The 18,735-nt window shown below is 42.2% G+C and overlaps 3 protein-coding genes across 3 annotated transcripts; 2 read left to right on the top strand and 1 right to left on the bottom strand.

The window, feature by feature from the left end:
* The first annotated feature begins 870 nt into the window (after positions 1-870).
* Positions 871-3,752, top strand: LOC100710625 (E3 ubiquitin-protein ligase TRIM39-like). Its single transcript, XM_019355247.2, has 2 exons — positions 871-2,126; positions 2,228-3,752. The coding sequence occupies exons 1-2, from the start codon at positions 1,973-1,975 to the stop codon at positions 3,631-3,633; spliced, it is 1,560 nt and encodes a 519-aa protein (XP_019210792.1). The 5' UTR covers positions 871-1,972; the 3' UTR covers positions 3,634-3,752.
* Positions 3,571-7,074, bottom strand: LOC112846194 (uncharacterized). The gene has a single exon (XM_025905541.1). It carries the CDS (start codon positions 6,247-6,249, stop codon positions 5,260-5,262), a length of 990 nt encoding a protein of 329 aa, XP_025761326.1. The 5' UTR covers positions 6,250-7,074; the 3' UTR covers positions 3,571-5,259.
* Positions 7,075-16,972: 9,898 nt separating this feature from the next.
* LOC109199914 (nuclear factor 7, brain-like) lies at positions 16,973-18,735 on the top strand. The gene is made up of 2 exons (XM_019355248.2): positions 16,973-17,091; positions 17,193-18,735. Exon 2 carries the CDS (start codon positions 17,210-17,212, stop codon positions 18,599-18,601), a length of 1,392 nt encoding a protein of 463 aa, XP_019210793.1. The 5' UTR covers positions 16,973-17,091; positions 17,193-17,209; the 3' UTR covers positions 18,602-18,735.

Genomic DNA, 18,735 nt, shown 5'->3' with positions numbered 1-18,735 from the left:
CTCGGACTCCCCTCACTTAAATAAGTCTAGATCAAAAAGTAATCATCTGTTCTCTTATGATTCCCATAATTCTTTTTAACATGCTACTGTGCATGAGTGGCGATGATGAGGGGGGGGAAAAGCAAGATGCACACATACTAGGATGGTAGTGTGGTGACTGCAAGCTCGAAAGCTTTACAAGGAAAACCCGACATCGCCACCCTGGGAATTTCACCCATATCCAGTTCAAAACTACAATGATTACCAAGGAGGCACTCAGGTCCGTTATACTTAAGAAACAGACGTGGTTCAGAGCGCAAGATAGCTCACTGACAGCTATTTAAAACAGACAAGAAAGGCACCATTAATTCAGTTCTATAAATACTGGGAAGACCTTTAGACCTTTGGCTTACCAGTGAGCAGAATCACCAATTCACATATACGTCTCACCTCTACACACTTTCACTAAGGTGCAGTCAAACCAGGCGTACATGGATAACCACCACACACAGAAGGTCCCATCACCAAGGTTCCCGGTCATGCCCACTTTGGGCTTTCAGCTTCTGAATAAGGAAAACATCCAAAACATGAAAAAAGTCGCCCTCTGTAGTTACTGCAAAAACACACCGGTTATCTGCAGCTACAAGAGGAACTCCTGCCAGTGGTGTGACACAAAATTAAGAATTTTCACAATATTCAGAAACAAAATGTACAAAACACAAAATAAACTGCATCTCCAATTTAGAGCAAATGAATGATCTATTTAATCTATTAGTATTGTGGAGTTAAACCACAGTTGGCAAAAGTATAGATGTTCTGTACTTGAATTAAGGTAAAAAAAAAAATACCACTGTTAAAAAATACTCTAGTAAAAGTTGTAGTACTGGTTCAACTTCTTTACTCAAGTAAAAGTACAAAAGTACAGCTCTGAAATATACTCAAAAAGTAGCTGTTTAGAGGATGTTTCTATTTTTGTGCAAAGCTAACTGAACCTTGTGCTTTATTGACATAATGATAAAATAAGGAACAGCTGTGGTCCACTCTTGAGCTCTGGCAACTTTCACTCATTCCTGTTCAAGGTGGCAAAGATCACAGGCTGTTAAGATCTGCAGACTGAATTCATTTCCCCTGACAATCACTTACTATGTATATCTGTTAGGGGGTGGTAAGTAGGATGTATTATCTACAGTTTGGTGTATAGTAGGGTGGACACTGGATGACTATTTTCCCTCTTGTGCTACAGGCCTACACACTGCTGCTGTCTTGTTGTAGCCTTGTTGTTGCTTTTCAGTCATTTATGGACTGGCATTGTTCCTTGTTTTATGGTCTTTTTTTTTTTTTTACTCTCAATTGTTTGTTATACTTTAATCATGCTTTTAAAAGGGATTGTATCTTAGAGTGTATGTTCCTGTTTCTTTTATGTCTCATTTACTCAGTAGTTTGGTGTTTTATGTCTTGTTCTTATACGTTTTGTTGATTTTCTTTTAGTGGAGGTATGGCCGCTTGTTGCGGGGGGCTACGCACTGTCACAGAGAGTAAAATGACGCATCCTGCAGAATGTACTATCTCAGGTTTACTAGTACTAGGCTTACTAGTACTATCACACCAGTGAACATCCAGGGTTTGGACATTGAAACAGTGGAGTACAACAAATACCTGGGTGTTCACCTCTATAACAAACTGGACTGGTCCACAAACACAAATGCATTCTGCAAAAAGAGTCTAAGCCGTCTCCACCTGCTACGGCGGCTGAGATCTTTCGGGGGTGAACAGGACTCTCGGAAGGACGTTTTACGACACTGTGGTGGTGTCCGCTATTTTTCTATGCTATGGTCTGCTGGAGTGGTGGAATGGCAGAGAGGGACGGGGATACTTAACAAACTGGTCATGATCATACAATCCTTGAAATACACATTATGAATGAAGCAACATTAGTCAAAGGAAAGAAGCTCCTCCCCTCACGTCATTCAAATGCGACAAACCAGGAAACAGGATGTTCTTCTTCCCTCATAAAGAGAGACGCGCAGACGATCAGACAGGTTTCAGACGAAACTGGCAGCTTCCTCTTAGTGAGTCCAGCTACAGGAGACAAAAGTGGAAAACTCCAACACTGCTGCTTCAAGCTGCTGACGCTCCACACACTGAATGTGAGTTTGAGCAAAAACACGACTCAAAGGAAGTTTCAGTGAAGGTGGTAGAGGAGGGAGGGGAGCCAGGACTGACTGTACTTCCTGTCTGCTGTTTTCAGCTTCACTCACAGACTCAATGGCTTCCAGATCAGAGGAGGATCTCTGCTGTCCGGTCTGTCAGGAGGTCTTCAGAGATCCTGTTCTTCTGTCATGTAGCCACAGCTTCTGTAAAGACTGTCTGAAGAGATGGTGGAGAGAGAGAACAACACACGAGTGTCCAGTTTGTAAGGAAATATCAGTTTATGATCCACCTTTAAACCGAGCTTTAAAGAACCTGTGTGAGTCGTTCTTACAGGAGAGAGATCAGAGAGCTTCAGAGGCTCTCTGCAGTCTGCACTCTGAGAAACTCAAACTCTTCTGTCTGGACCATCAGCAGCCAGTGTGTGTCGTCTGCAGAGACTCAGAAAAACACACCAATCACAGATTCAGACCCATCGATGAAGCTGCACAACAACACAAGAAGGAACTTCAGGAAACTCTGGAGTACTTAAAGAAGAGGTTAAGATTTTGTGAAGAAGCTCAAGTGAAGTTTGATCAAACAGCAGAACACATTAAGGTCCAGGCCCGACACACAGAGAGGCAGATTAAGGAGCAGTTTAAGAAGCTTCACCAGTTTCTAGCAGAGGAAGAGGAGGCCAGGCTGGCTGCACTGAGGGAGGAAGAGGAGCAGAAGAGTGGGATGATGAAGGAGAAGATGGAGGCTCTGAGCAGAGAGATAGCAGCTCTTTCAGACACAGTCAGAGCCACAGAGGAGGAGCTGAGAGCTGAAGACGTCTCATTCCTGCACAACTACAAGGCTGCAGTGGAAAGAGTCCAGCGCTGCCCCCTGCTGGATGATCCACAGCTGCCCTCAGGAGCTCTGATAGACCAGGCCAAACACCTGGGCAACCTGACCTTCAACATCTGGAACAGCATGAAGGACATGGTCTCCTACACTCCTCTCATTCTGGACCCAAACACTGCTCATCCAAACCTCATCCTGTCTGAAGATCTGACCAGTGTGAGACGAGGAGGAGAAGAGAGGCAGCAGCTTCCTGATAATCCAGAGAGGTTTGAGAGTTATGGCTCTGTCCTGGGCTCTGAGGGCTTTAACTCAGGGACTCACAGCTGGGATGTCGAGGTTGGAGACAGTAAAGGGTGGGGACTGGGTGTGTCAGCAGAGTCTGTGCAGAGGAAGCAGCACATATGGGCTGGATTATGGGAAATGGGGTTTGGTTCAGGTAAATATTCAGCATGGTCACCATCATCGTTTACGGATCTCTCTGTAGAGAAGAAGCTCCAGAGGATCAGAGTGAATCTGGACTGGAACAGAGGAAAGCTGTCGTTCTCTGATCCTGATACTAACACACACATACACACCTTCACACACACTTTCACTCACAGGATGTTTCCATTCATTGAAACTGATGGTAAAGTGAAGGTGTGTCCGTTGAAGGTGTCAGTGTCAGTGGAGCAGATGAGTTGAGGATGATGATATTTCTAATGTTGTTTCCTGTCAGTGAATTGAAGCTGTTAAACTGCAGCTGTCCTCCTGCTGCCTCGTTGTTCCAAAGCTCTTTGTTTCTCTTTTAGTTCTCACTGTTTCTTTCTGTTTCTGCTGTCCACCTTTTCACATACCATGGTAAGAAAAAAAAGTGAAAGTAAGTGAAACAACTTCAAACACAAACTGACATTAAGAAAAAATTAATCAGTGCCATAGTTATTCAATGACAGTGATTAAGTATACATGAAAGTACAGAAACTTTTCAACTCTCACATTACCTTAAATGTCATGCATCCATGGAAGTTTCACTTCCTGTTTTTTCCATATCATCTCCAGCTCTGCCATCTTATTTTAGAACTCTTCTACCTTTGCATGATGTACAGTTTAAAATAATCAGTTTTTCTTGTATGGGGCCCTGGTGCCAAGGAATGCCAAGGAAAGGTGGGCAGGAGAAGTGATGACGAACAATGAAAAGAGAAATGTGGTGCACTAAGACTCAACACCACATTGCACTAGTCTCTTCAAAGTGTGATGCCAGATGTTTGACGTGTTAAAACTAAAATGTTGAGAAGATGTGCATCTTACTTCACCACTTTTTCTCACCCTATTGTTTCATGTGTGTCATTTAAATAAGAACAGCATGTGAAAATTATCTCATCGTCACATTTCTTTCCATTGTGTTTTATTAGGTGCTTTATAAATAAAGTTGGATTGGATATTGAATCTGTAATGATCAACATGAATATCACTGTAAAAACGCAGCTATTGATCAACCCATGTTAGTGTCATTCAAGTATCTAGGGTGGAACAGTGTGTACTAATGCAGCTCTCCTCTAGATAAATCTGGCACTCCACCTGAGTTTTAATCCTCAGAACCCCATGCGCAGTACACTGATAGTAATTTCTATCAGTGTAACTGTTGTACCTTACACCATACAAATATCCATCCTCCTTCAGGCTCCTTTCACTGATTTGAATTGCCTCACAGTTTACAGAGAGGAACACGTGTGAACATGTTTATGCCTGCCACTCGCTCCTTCCTCAGTTCTGCTGTTAATCTGCTGTTGAGCTGTCAATTTGTTTCTCTTGCCAGAATTTTGATTCTTTGTGAATAAATTATTGTTGACTGCAGAAGATCACCCTGGGATTGAAGCTTCAGAAGCACAGTCATTTGCCCCACTCAATCAATAGCCTATAAAATTAATTACTTTTTTTTTCTCATATTTTCCTGAAAAATAGTGATCCGATGACTCACTCTACACTGCATGTCTCAGTTTTGACAGCATGTGTGCTCTTCCTGCATGTCCCAACCTTTGATGGATATGGCATAAAATCAGTGTTGACACATGCGTGTCCTTTGTCAAAATTGCAGGATGCTTTAATTCCATAGGCATGGTTGCTTTATTCAATTGGCCACCCACTCTGAGGATTCCCACATCCAATACTGGATCAGGTTTGTAGAGACAACTTCCCTTGGAGACTCTTTTGAGGCCATTTCTGATTAAAGCCATTTCAGTTTTAAATTTCTGTTGCTGTGCATATTGAATAATAGCTTGTTCTGCCTTTGCTAAATCTTCTGGAGTAATATTTCCTTTCTTCATAGTGGTCTTAAATATTTCCATTCTTATCTCCACTTCTTTCTTTCTTATTCAAACCTGCAGCAAGCAACTCTTTCCTCTTCTGTGCCAGCAACACCAAGGCCTCTTTCAGCTTTACAAACCAGGCTACAGAGATTTTAAGTTTTGCCCAAGATGAGAAGTAATGGATAAGATAGTTGGTAGGATTTTGTAATTCCTTCACAATGACATTCATTGTCAGGTCCTTTTTGACCTCTGGGTCATCTGCAGAAATTACACTGTACTCCACATCCAGTTTAGGCCATTCCTCCTCTGACTTATAGAGAAATTCTGGCCCATTTATCCATCTCCTACATTTGAGGAAATCCCCAGCTCTCATGCCTCTGGATGCGTCATCTGCAGGATTCTCCTTGAAAGAAACATATCTCCACTGATTCACATCTGTTGCTTCTCGAATGACAGCAATTCTGTTTGCAACGAAAGTATTAAATCTTTTGGTTTCATTGGAGATGTATTTCAGTACTGTTGTACTATCAGTCCAAAAAATAGATTTTTCCAACCTTACCTGCAGCTCTTTTTGTAGAAGCATATTCACTCGAACTGCAAGAAATGCAGCCGTCAATTCCAACCTGGGAATTGTAGTTTGCTTGAGAGGAGCAACTCTAGCTTTTCCCAGGATTAAAGCAACATGCATGATGTTATTCTTTTCCAACTTTAAATATGACACTATTTTTACAGCATAAGGTCCACCTTCCACACTGTTAATCACCTTCCATGGCTCCAAAACGTTGGAAGCATCAGTGCCTATCAATAGCTCCACATCTGCATCAATGTTGTGAAGTTTAACAGTTTTAAGATGAGGCCACTGATCGATGTCGCCTTGCTGGGGAATATTTACCATAGAAACTGGCATGGTCTTTTGAGTCAAAACATCTGGCAACGCCATGAAATCATTTGTTTTCAAACCAGACACTTCCAGACCAGACAGAACTTGTGCACTAACAATCCTATTTTGACTCATTGTTCTCAAAAGGATATTGGTCTTTTTACCTTTTAGATTCAGTCTTTTTGCCAGGGTTTCTGTACAGAATGTACCTGAACTTCCAGGATCCAAAAATGCCTAGGTTTGCACAATTTTATTGCTCTTTTGGCTCTTAACTTGAACTGGAACTATAAGAAAAACTGCATCAATTTCATGACCGGCCCCAATATGCCCACATGTCTGAGTGGTTGCAGTTGAAAAGTTGACATTAGAGTTTGTCATCTGTTGAGTTGTTCTGAGGACGCACCTGGATCTTTTCGCTCTATATGAAGAACCCCTGGGTGTTTTTGGTGACACACGTTGCAATCCAAACGACTCCTACAGTCTTTGCTTGTGTGACCAACTTTTGAACAACCGAAACAAATTCCCCTTTCCTTGATAAAAGTCAACTTATCCCGATGCATTTTAGGTTTAAACTGCTTACAATTCTCTAGTAAATGATTGCTGGGTGAACAAAACAAACAACCATGCAGAACAGTGGAATTTGTTCTGCTTCCAGTGGATTGAGTTTTGACTCCTGGAACTGTACTGACATTAGTGGCAAAACTACTTCCCTTTTTTCTTTGCTTGGTGGAATTTGAAACTTTAAAGCTGCTTCCAGATTGTGAGTCTTGGATGTTGCTAAACACTGGATCTGATGCTACTTTCACCTGTTTTATTATTAAGGCAACCAGATCAGTAAACACTGCTCTGTGACCATTTTGTTCTTGCAGTTCATAGGCAACAACTCTCCATTTTTCCCTCAATTTGTATGGAAGTTTCATAACAATCAATCAATAGAATGTCTTTTCTTTAATGCAGCGAGTCGCTCCATGAGTGCTATCTTGTCAGCCGCAGCTTTAATGCGTGCAGAAGAAGTCGATGAAATTCGACTTTGCTGTGGCAGTGTTTTTGAAGGTGGCTTCATAATTAAATAAATAAATAAATAAATAAATAAATAAAAATAATACATTTTATTTATTGGCGCCTTTCAGACCCTCAAGGTCACCTTACAGTAACACGTAAAGAATACCATAAAAAAATAAGAAAAATGTATATATAGCAAACATGGTAAGATAAAATTTAGACATAAACAGTCATAAAAATATAAAAGCAAATATAAAAACTGAGCAAGGTAAAAATGGCCTAAGACAGATCAGGTGTATGCAATTCTAAATAGATTAGTTTTGAGACGTGATTTAAAAGTGGTGAGACAGTGTGTCGTCCATGAGCAAGTGGAAGTGCATTCCAGAGTCTCGGGGCAGAACAACTAAAGGCTCTGAGTCCAATGGTAGTCAGGTGAGCAGGTGGAATAGACAGAAGGGTAGCTGAGGAAGAGCGGATTGTACGAAGGGGTGAGTATGTATGGAGAAGATCGGATAGATATGGAGGAGCAAGGTTATGAAGCGCTTTGAAAGTGAGAAGCAGGATCTTGAAATTGACACAGAGGTGAATTGGGAGCCAATGGAGCTGTTTAAGAACAGGTGTTATATGTTCAGTGGATCTAGTTCTGGAAATAATACGAGCAGCTGTATTTTGAAATAACTACAATTTATGGAGGGGTTTATGAGGTAGACCATAGAGAAGAGAATTACAGTAATCCAGACGAGATGTGAAAACAGCATTGACAAGTATGGCGGTACTGTGTGGTGTGAGTGAGGGACGAAGAGGGTTAATATTACGGAGATGAAAGTAGGAAGACCGAGTGATATTATTTATATGTGCTGTGAAGGACAGAGTGCTATCGAGGATGATACCAAGACTCTTAACCTGAGGGGAGGGTGTGACAACAGAGTTATCGATGGATAACGAAAGACTGGTTGGAACTGTAGTCAGTTTTGATCTGGTGCCTATTAAAATGAATTCTGTTTTATTGCCACTAAGTATAAGAAAGTTGTGAGTAAACCAGACCTTGATTTCACTTAAACAGTCAGAAATGGATGTGGGTGGGAGAGTAGCTGTGGGTTTGGAGGATAGGTAGAACTGGGTGTTATCTGCGTAGCTGTGAAACTGTTATGCTTCCTAAAAATGTTATGTTATGCTTCCTAAAAATATTACCCAGGGGTAGGAGATAGATGATAAAAAAGTAAAGGACCCAGGACAGAGCCTTGGGGTACACCGGAATTAATTGGAGTAGATACTGATCTGTGAAGAAGTAACTGAACAAACTGTGACCGGCCAGAGAGATAAGAAGTAAACCAGGCGAGTACTGTACCATTGATGCCAATAGATGCTAATCTGTGAAGAAGGATGCGGTGGGAGATAGTATCAAAAGCTGCTGTAAGGTCAAGGAGAATGAGGATGGATTTAAGTTCAGAATCAGCTGCAAGCAGAAGATCATTGGTGATTTTTACTCGGGCTGTTTCTGTACTGTGACATGAACGGAAGCCGGACTGAAACTGTTCGTACAAGTTATTTCCAGTAAGATGACAATGAACCTGTGCAGCCATTATCTTTTGAAGAATTTTTGCTAAGAAAGGGAGATTTGAAATTGGCCTGAAATTATTTAGATTGGAGGGATCCGAACCATTCTTTTTCAGTATTGGGGTTATTATTGCAGTTTTAAGAGAAGAAGGAACAGAACCAGATATAAGCAATCAGTGGAGCAAGAGATGGGAATGAGAGTTTAACAAGATTTGTCGGCAGTGGATCAAGTTTACACATTGATGACTTTAAGTTAGTAATTATGGAAGATAGCTGAGTTATTGTGGGAAGTTCAAAATTGGATAGAGAGAATGGCAGCTGAGAAGGACAAAAAATGAGGATTGAACAATTGACCATTCCACAGGACGAGGGCAATTGATGGTAAAGATTCTTAATCTTGGTATAAAAAAAGTCCATAATTTTTTTGCAAACTGCGGCAGAGTGTGTATGTATAGCAAAGGTATCTGGGGGTTTAACAATATTATGCAATGTAGAAAACAAAGTGCAAGTGTTTCCTTCAGTGGATTCAATAACAGAAGTGTAGTAAGCAGATTTAGCATGATGAATAGCTTCTTTATAATGTTGTATATGACTGAGATACATGTCCTTGTGAATAGTAAGTCCTGTTTTCCTGGAGAGACGTTGCAGGCGGCGTCCAGTAGCTTTAAGTTGGCGAAGTTCAGACGAGTACCATGGCGCAGAGCGAGAAAAAGAAACAGGTCGAGTTTTTTGGGGAGCCAAGGTATCTAAGAGGTTGATAAGTTCATTGTTATAGTGAGATACCAGGTCGTCTATGGAAGCTGAGGCATCAATGGTAGGTGAATTATTAATGCCATGGGAAAGAGCTGATAAATCAATGCCCCTAATATTTCTTAAAGTAATTGAGCAGTTTTGTTTATTTTTGTATAGTGGGAGACTAGCATTGAATAAAACTAATTTATGGTCTGAAAAAGGCATGTCCAATACAGCACAATTCTTAGGGGTGACACCAGTACAGGAAACAAGATCCAAAATGTGTCCTTTGGAGTGTGTGGGAACGTCCATATATTGGTGTCAGCTACAATTGTCCAGACAGGATATAAAATCTCTTGTGGTTGAATTTGATGTGTTGTCCATGTGGATGTTAAAATCGCCTGGCAGTAGTATATTTGGAGATAAGAGTAGGATTTCAGCAAGAAAGTTAGAAAAATCAGTTAAAAAGTCAGAGTTGATTTTAGGTGGATGGTAAACAGCAACTAATACTGTGGGGGTTGGTCCATTAATTTTAATCAGCATGGATTCAAATGAGGAGTAGGCAGGAGCAGAAAGAGAGGATACCTTATACTTGCTGTTGTACTGGATCGCAAGGCCACCCCCACGTCCTGACACACGGGGCTGGCAGGTGTAAACAAAACCAGGCGGAGTAGTCAGGTTGAGATTGGCAAAATCATTTGGACGCTGCCAGGTCTCCGTCAGACATAGAAAGTCCAGGTTATGATCATTAAGAAGATCATAGACAAGAAGTCCCTTGCTGGAGAGGGATCGGACACTAAGCAATCCGACGGAAATGGGATAGTCACCGCTAGCTTTGCAAGCCGACCGGGCAGGGCTAGTAAGCACACTACGGTCAGCAGTCCATCCACCAGGCTTCCTAGCGGAGCGGTGGTGAGATGACCACAGGGATGGTATCGAGTTCCTGCTGTCGATCCTGTAATTCGTCTGGATCCGCGGTGGACATACTTTTGACGTGGGCGCCAGGCAATGCCAGGGTGTAGCAATGAAGCCGGCGGAAAGGTCAAGAGATGCTGGAAGCGCAGAAAGAGTAGCCCTGATGTCGAGTTCCTCAGCATGGAGGAGATGGACCGGAGTATGGACTGCAGAACAAACCCAGCAAGAAAAGCTTGGAAGAGCAGCACCTTAGCAGTAGTCATGATGTAATACCAGCTATCCGAAGACAGCGCAGCGGCTAGCAGCTGATGCTGACAGCTGGTGCTAACAGCTGATGTTAACAGCTGACAGTAAATGTGTCCAAGGCACGCCAGCCAAACAGGTCAGGCAGGGAAGCACCTTACCTGGCAGACAGTGGGTTCAGAGAATAAAAACAAACACAAACTTTTGTACTAAGCAGTAAGTACAGACTGTATACAGAGGGGAGCAGCGGCAGCCAAACATGCCAGCGTCCACTCCCACAGAGGCCTTTACACTTGAGATATTAGAGACACTGTTTTCAGGATTTATTTCATCCAAATTGTCAACAGCTTGATCATCAAAAGCAGTATTGCTTTGTTCAGTATCAGCTGCTTCCTGCAACCAAACCTTTACTTTGTCCATAAAAACCGAGAATGCTGTCACCTTGGACTGAAAATGTGCGGTTTGCCTTTTCACTTCATCTTCCGGCAGTGGCAAACTTAAAAAAAGATTCTTGCAAAGTGTTTGCATCTTGATAGTATTTAATAAATTTCCCAAATTCAGAAAACACTTCCTTAACATTCTCATGTGAGGTCATTAATGCGGAAATTTTCCCCATGTACTTAGATGCTTGCTTACACATTGAACTCCGCTTTTCTTGGCATGTCTTTATATACAAATCCAAACCTTTTGGTGTAAATTTGATGCTTCTTTTCTCTGCTTGCATCTGAGTGTCATCCTCTTGTTTACCCTGTTGTTTACTCTTAATATTCGACATTTTTATTGTTCTCTTGGCCTATTTCAAACATTCTAAAGATGCACAGCACACTGAGAATCCATAGCATAAAGCACAAACATGACATCCATTTACAAATTTCAAAAATAATAAAAAATAAAGAACAAATACTTGTTTTATGAGTTTTCATCTTTTAACTTTATGCATCAAGCAAAAATTTAATTATATTCAACATTCTCTGACTGGAAGAAATTTGTTTAACATTTAAACCTATTTTCTGCACATTCCAGTACATAAATTAGGTTTTTGTGTTTACACTCACTCTTTCAAATACATGTAAAACACAGCAGAAAATAAATAGCCTCAAAGACTCAGTGGCACTGAGTTCTGTCGCTCCTAAATCTATTTTCACCTGTTTAGCAGGAGTGGGAGGGGTAAAGGTGCAGGTGTGCTGCAGCGGTCATGTCAGTGGAAAGTTCTGGCAGTTTCTCTGTAAATTTCACATTCCGTGGCAGCGTACTTGGTGCTCGCTCAGAGGTCTAGGGGTTTTTTTTAGCTGTTAAAAGAAGTTTTCTTCCCACACAGTGTACAGTGGACGCTAATTTATTTTTGTCACTTTTTACGGAATCAAACTCAAAGTAAGGTCAATACTTCCACACTTTAAATGCTGCGTGGTCATACTCTCTCCTGCATTCGTCGTATTATCCATTATTGATCTGCACACGTCTGCTACTACGAACGTTGCACTCGATTACGTCATTGTCATGAGACACAAACAAAATCACAGTTTACACAGTAACGCAGCGTGCTTACGGAAAAGTAACAGTAATCTAATTACCTTTTTTGCACATGTAATCCCTCACTTTGCTCATTACTTGAAAAAAGTAATCGGACTACAGTAACACGTTACTGCCCATCTCTGCTCCTCACACATGGAGTGGAGCAGAGAAATATTGTGAACATTATGTTGCTATTAGTGCATCGAAACCTTCCTCCTCCCAGGAGTCCCGCTGAACATGATCAGACAGAGAAGCTGACAGGGAAAACATCACCATCACTGGTACTTTTCAGCCTTGATCACGGTCTGTGTTTCAAACCTTTGCAGGCCTGTAAGCTGTTACTGTGGCAGGTGTGAAATCCATTAAACTGCTCAGCCTTTGAGCTTTGAGCTGTATTTTTTCCTGCTCTGAATGTTCCTCTGTGAGGCGACTGTGTGCTGAATCACTATTAGCAGTCCTAATGATTTCCCTTTTGTTTACATACATCGAAAAACTACACAGAACTTTGTAGAAATGACCTGAATCGATGGGTCTTTTTCAGTGATGGGAATAACGGCATTACAAGTAACAGCGTTACTTTTTTCAGTTTCATCTAATTACTATTCCTATTGTTACAACACCATTACCGTTACTAACAAGAAATTGCAATGCAGTCACGTTACTATTTTTCCTCAAACAGACGATTGAAGCTCTGTTCAGCTTACCGCAACTTGTATCAGTTGCACAGAAGTAGCTGTAAGTAATCTGGGTGCTACAGCTTTAAGCAGCTGCGCGCGCTCCCACGGAAAGTGATTGCCATCCACTCCCGCGGATGGCAATCACTTTCTGGCATCATCTGGCACAACACCTGGAGCTAAGGGAGTGCTGTGCCAAAAAGTGATTGTCTGCCAGAACAATCGCATGAGTGCTGCTGTTTGACTGAGGAAGAATAAAGTAGTCGTGGTAAGCCAATCACATGACATCACTTAAAGACAAAGCAACAAGGTGATATATACCAGTTTTTAATTGTGTTGATAGGCCACGTAAAACCAGAGTCATGATAAACAATATATACGCGGCGTTTTTTCCTCAATAGTTTCGTCACATTTACTGTCTAAGGACAGCGCTAGCATTTGGTTGTTTAGGAAGAGGAGTAAGTTTTAGGAATGACGGTGAGAGAGAGAGAGAGAGAGAGAGAGACAGCAGAAAGAGAGAGAGCAGAAAGAGAGAGAGAGTTTTGAGATGTGAGATTTGTGACGTTTAGCGTGTTTGGAGTGTGTAGTTGATGTGTTGTCTTGTGTAGTTAGTGTGTAGTGTTGTGGATAGTTTTGTGTTGTGTGTCAGAACAATGAGGCGACTGCTGTCTCCAGGTAGAAACAGGAGTGATACACCTGCTGCTGTCAGACCTGCAGGTATCAGGCTGTGATGTTCTCCTTTATAGTGGACAGAAATTATGTTTTTGGAGTGGCACAAATAATTTGTGTGGCATCTTATTAAATGCAAAACAGCTGATTGTTCTGTAAATTGTTTGAAATGGTTATTTAAAAAATCAAGGTAAAAGGTAAATGGCTGCAAATAACTTTGTTGTTTGCAAAACTTGTGCATATGATTTTAAAATTGACAAATTATTATTGCAGTTTAGGTTATTAAACATGATTCATTAAATATGTTTGTGGTTGTTAAGTCAAGTCAAGTCAAGTCAAGTTTATTTATAAAGCACATTTAAAAACAACCGAGGCTGACCAAAGTGCTGTACAATAAAATACAAATATAAAATACTATAAAACACAGGTACATAAAATGCCTCACAAATAAAACAAAAAATTAAAAACAATAGGTTAAACCTTGCTAAAAGCCAGTGAAAATAGGTGAGTTTTAAGAGCAGTTTTAAAAGTTCCTAGGCTTGTGGAGAATCTGATGTGAGGGGGTAGACTGTTCCACAGTTTGGGTGCAGCCACAGCAAAAGCCCTCTCTCCCCTAGTCTTTAATCTGTACCTGGGAACATCTAAAAGCATCAAGTCTGCTGACCTCAAAGATCTCCTGGGGCAGTAAATGCTAAGAAGCTCTGCCAGGTAAGGAGGTGCAGTGCCATTAAGAACCTTAAAAACCAGCAGTAAAATTTTAAAATCAATCCTAAAAGCAACTGGGAGCCAGTGGAGAGAGCAGAGGACTGGAGTGATGTGGTCTCTCTTTTTGGAACCGGTCAGCATGCGAGCAGCAGCGTTCTGCACCAGTTGGAGGCGATGCAAACAGGAACGATCTAAACCAGCATAAAGGGAGTTACAGTAGTCCAGCCGTGAAGTGATAAAAGCATGGACCACCCTTTCTAGATCATTCCTGCACAGGTAGGACTTGACTTTAGCTAAAATCCGTAGGTGATAAAAAGATCCCTTGACTACGGAGCTGATTTGTTTATCAAATTTAAAAGCACTGTCAAAAGTAACACCGAGGCTCTTAATAGAGGAAGTACATTCAGAAGTTAGGGGTCCCATAAAATCAAAAGAGTTAGGGTCTTTAGGAAGCCCAAACACAATGACTTCAGTTTTACTTTCATTTAGATGTAGAAAGTTAAGAGCCATCCAAGTCTTAACGTCCGACAGACAGGCGAATAACGGCTGCAAAGAGTCCTTACAGTCTAACCTCAGTGGGAGGTAGATCTGAATGTCATCAGCAAAAAAGTGAAAGGACACATTATGTTTGCACAGCACATCGCCCAGAGGGAGCAAATACAAAATAAACAGCAGGGGACCTAGAATGGACCCCTGAGGTACACCACAAGTTAAAGGAGCTCTGGGAGATGACAGTTCACCAAGGTGAACAGAAAAACTCCTGTTATCCAGGTAGGACTGGAAAAACTTTAAAACAGTACCTTTCAGACCGACACAGTGTTCTAGGCAGGATAACAGTATGTTGTGATCGACAGTGTCGAAGGCTGCTGTCAGGTCTAAGGTTACTAGGACAGCAGCACGACCAGAGTCTACAGTTAAAAGCAAATCATTAAAAACTCTCAGTAAGGCGGTTTCAGTGCTATGACGAGCTCTAAAACCAGACTGAAACTTCTCATAGAGACTGTTGTTGTCTAAAAATGACTGGAGCTGCCTGAAGACAACTCGTTCCAATACTTTGGACAGAAAGGGCAGATTGGAGATGGGCCTATAATTAGAGAGTATAGATGGATCCAGATTAGGCTTTTTGAGGAGAGGTTGAACAACAGCATGCTTAAAAAGTGTTGGGAAACAACCAGAGCTGAGACAGGCATTGATCAGGACCAGAAGGAAAGGTCCAACTGAGTCCAGGACCTGTTTCAGAAGACGAGAGGGAATAGCGTCAGTGGAACAGTTGGTGGACTTGACCTTACAGACTGTTTCATGCAGCTGAGAAAGAGAAATTAGCTCAAACTGATTAAAGGCAGATTGGCACGGGAGAGAAACACAGGGATTTAAAGGTGGAGGTGGAATGACAGACTGCAGAAGAGAAATCTTATTAACAAAGAAACATAAAAAGTCATTGCAAAGGGTGACAGAAGGTGTGAGGCAAGTGGACGTATGAGGATCAACGATGGAGTTTAAAGCACGAAACAAAGTCTGAGGTTTATGGACATTACTGCTAACCAGGTTAGATATGTAGGTGGACTTAGCGTCTTTAGCAGCTTTCTGATAAGTTAAAAGAGAGTCTCTCAGGATATTGAAGGAGATTTGCAGCTTGTCCTTTTTCCACTTTCTCTCAGCACTCCTGCAGGAGCGCCTGAGAGCGCGAACAGAGTCTGTAATCCAGGGTTCAGCGTGAGCTTTGGGACGGAGTGATTTTAGGGGAGCAATGGAGTCCAGAATAGAAGTGCATGTTGAGTTAAAACATTTCTACTCTGATTTTATGTTTTTTGTCTGATTTTAGATCAATTGTGTTAATACAGTATGTCAAAATGAAAACATGACTGTAAATTCAGACACGTGAGGTTGTGCTGAAAAGAATGATACCAAACAAGGCAAAGTAAAGTTTTTAAAGGTGAAATGTGGAGGGAAAATCAAAAGTAGTTAAAAATGGCCAATTATACCCTGGACCTCACAGGGTTAAACGTTTTTTTTAAGTAAAGCAATAGTTAGACACACAGTCTCACAGCCTCACATACTGGGGTCTCCTGGTAAGAAACAAAACAAACAAACAAAAAACAAAACATGACTTTCACAGTGCAACTGGAGCTCTCCAGTTGAGAGAAGGCCCAGTGCAGCAGGTAGATGACAGCGTCATCCACTCCGATGTTCGGCTGGTAGGTAAACTGCAATGGGTCTAGATCTCTCCCGACTAGTGAACGAAGGTGGTGCAGTATGATCCTCTCCATGGCCTTCATCAGGTGTGAAGTCAGGGCAACGGGTCTGAAGTGGTTCGGCTCGTTGTGGTGCATTGTCTTTGGGATCGGCACAATGCAGTAGGTTTTCCACAGAATGGGGACCCTCTGCAGACTGAGACTGAGGTTAGAGATGTATGTGATAACCTCACAGAGTTGATCTGCACAGTCCCTCAAGGGTCTGGGGCTAATTCCATCTGGGTCTGTGGCCACAAACTGAATGCACCTTAAAACCACCTGTGGTGGAGCGGCTACATTACACAACCACTGCTAGAACCTGACAAATAACCAGATAAAAGTCTGGAAGAAAATCTGCCAAACAGCTGCATGACTGAGTCACAATTTTCTGAGCTTCAGAAAAGGCTTTATGTTGTGACATGTGAAACTGAAATGGAGTTAAACCTGTTTTATACCTTTGATGTAAAAGAAGGATGACAGTTTAACACTGGAATTAACATACCTGAGATTCAGGTGAAAAGAAACATTTAACAAAAAGGTGCCATGAAGATCCGCCCATCACCTGATACACCTGGGAAAAACCAGTAAATACGATGTTATTCAACCTCAGTACAGACATATGCAGACGGAGTTCAGACCAAACTAGCAGCTTCCTCTGAGTGAGTCCAGCTACAGGAGAGAAAAGTGGAAAACTCCAACACTGCTGCTTCAAGCTGCTGACGCTCCACACACTGAATGTGAGTTTGAGCAAAAACACGACTCAAAAGAAGTTCCAGTGAAGGTAGTAGAGGAGGGAGGGGAGCCAGGACTGACTGTACTTCCTGTCTGCTGTTTTCAGCTTCACTCACAGACTCAATGGCTTCCAGATCAGAGGAGGATCTCTGCTGTCCGGTCTGTCAGGAGGTCTTCAGAGATCCTGTTCTTCTGTCATGTAGCCACAGCTTCTGTAAAGACTGTCTGAAGAGATGGTGGAGAGAGCAAATAACACACGAGTGTCCAGTTTGTAAGAGAAGATCTTCAAGGGAAGAACCACCTTTAAACCGAGCTTTAAAGAACCTGTGTGAGTCGTTCTTACAGGAGAGAGATCAGAGAGCTTCAGAGGCTCTCTGCAGTCTGCACTCTGAGAAACTCAAACTCTTCTGTCTGGACCATCAGCAGCCAGTGTGTGTCGTCTGCTGTGCCTCAGAAAAACACACTAGGGACAGATTCAGACCCATCGATGAAGCTGCACAACAATTCAAGAAGGAACTTCAGGAAACTCTGGAGCCCTTAAAGAAGAAGTTAAAGGTTTGTGAAGAAGTTCAGGTGAAGTTTGATCAAACAGCAGAACACATTAAGGTCCAGGCCCGACACACAGAGAGGCAGATTAAGGAGCAGTTTAAGAAGCTTCACCAGTTTCTAGCAGAGGAAGAGGAGGCCAGGCTGGCTGCACTGAGGGAGGAAGAGGAGCAGAAGAGTGGGATGATGAAGGAGAAGACGGAGGCTCTGAGCAGAGAGATAGCAGCTCTTTCAGACACAGTCAGAGCCACAGAGGAGGAGCTGAGAGCTGAAGACGTCTCATTCCTGCACAACTACAAGGCTGCAGTGGAAAGAGTCCAGCGCTGCCCCCTGCTGGATGATCCACAGCTGCCCTCAGGAGCTCTGATAGACCAGGCCAAACACCTGGGCAACCTGACCTTCAGCATCTGGAACAGCATGAAGGACATGGTCTCCTACACTCCTCTCATTCTGGACCCAAACACTGCTCATCCAAACCTCATCCTGTCTGAAGATCTGACCAGTGTGAGTTATGGAGGAGAGAGGCAGCAGCTTCCTGATAATCCAGAGAGGTTTGATTTGTTCTGCTCTGTCCTGGGCTCTGAGGGCTTTAACTCAGGGACTCACAGCTGGGATGTTGAAGTTGGAGACAGTACAGGGTGGGACCTCGGTGTGTTGGCAGAGTCTGTGCAGAGGAAGGGAGACAAACTGTCTGCATTATGGATAATATGGTTATACAAAGGTAAATACTTTGCATGGTCATCATCAGCTGGATCCACTACTCTGTCAGTCCAGAAGAAGCTCCAGAGGATCAGAGTGAATCTGGACTGGAACAGAGGAAAGCTGTCGTTCTCTGATCCTGATACTAACACACACATACACACCTTCACACACACTTTCACTCACAGGATGTTTCCATACATTCAGACTGAGGATGAAGTGAAGGTGTTGCCGTTGAAGGTGTCAGTGTCAGTGGAGCAGATGAGTTGAGGATGATGATATTTCTGATGTTGTTTCCTGTCAGTGAATTGAAGCTGTTAAACTGCAGCTGTCCTCCTGCTGCCTCGTTGTTCCAAAGCTCTTTGTTTCTCTTTTAGTTCTCACTGTTTCTTTCTGTTTCTGCT

Source organism: Oreochromis niloticus, linkage group LG3, assembly GCF_001858045.2.
Source record: "Oreochromis niloticus isolate F11D_XX linkage group LG3, O_niloticus_UMD_NMBU, whole genome shotgun sequence".
Lineage (NCBI taxonomy): Eukaryota > Metazoa > Chordata > Actinopteri > Cichliformes > Cichlidae > Oreochromis > Oreochromis niloticus.
This window is presented reverse-complemented; position numbering and strand designations above follow the sequence as displayed.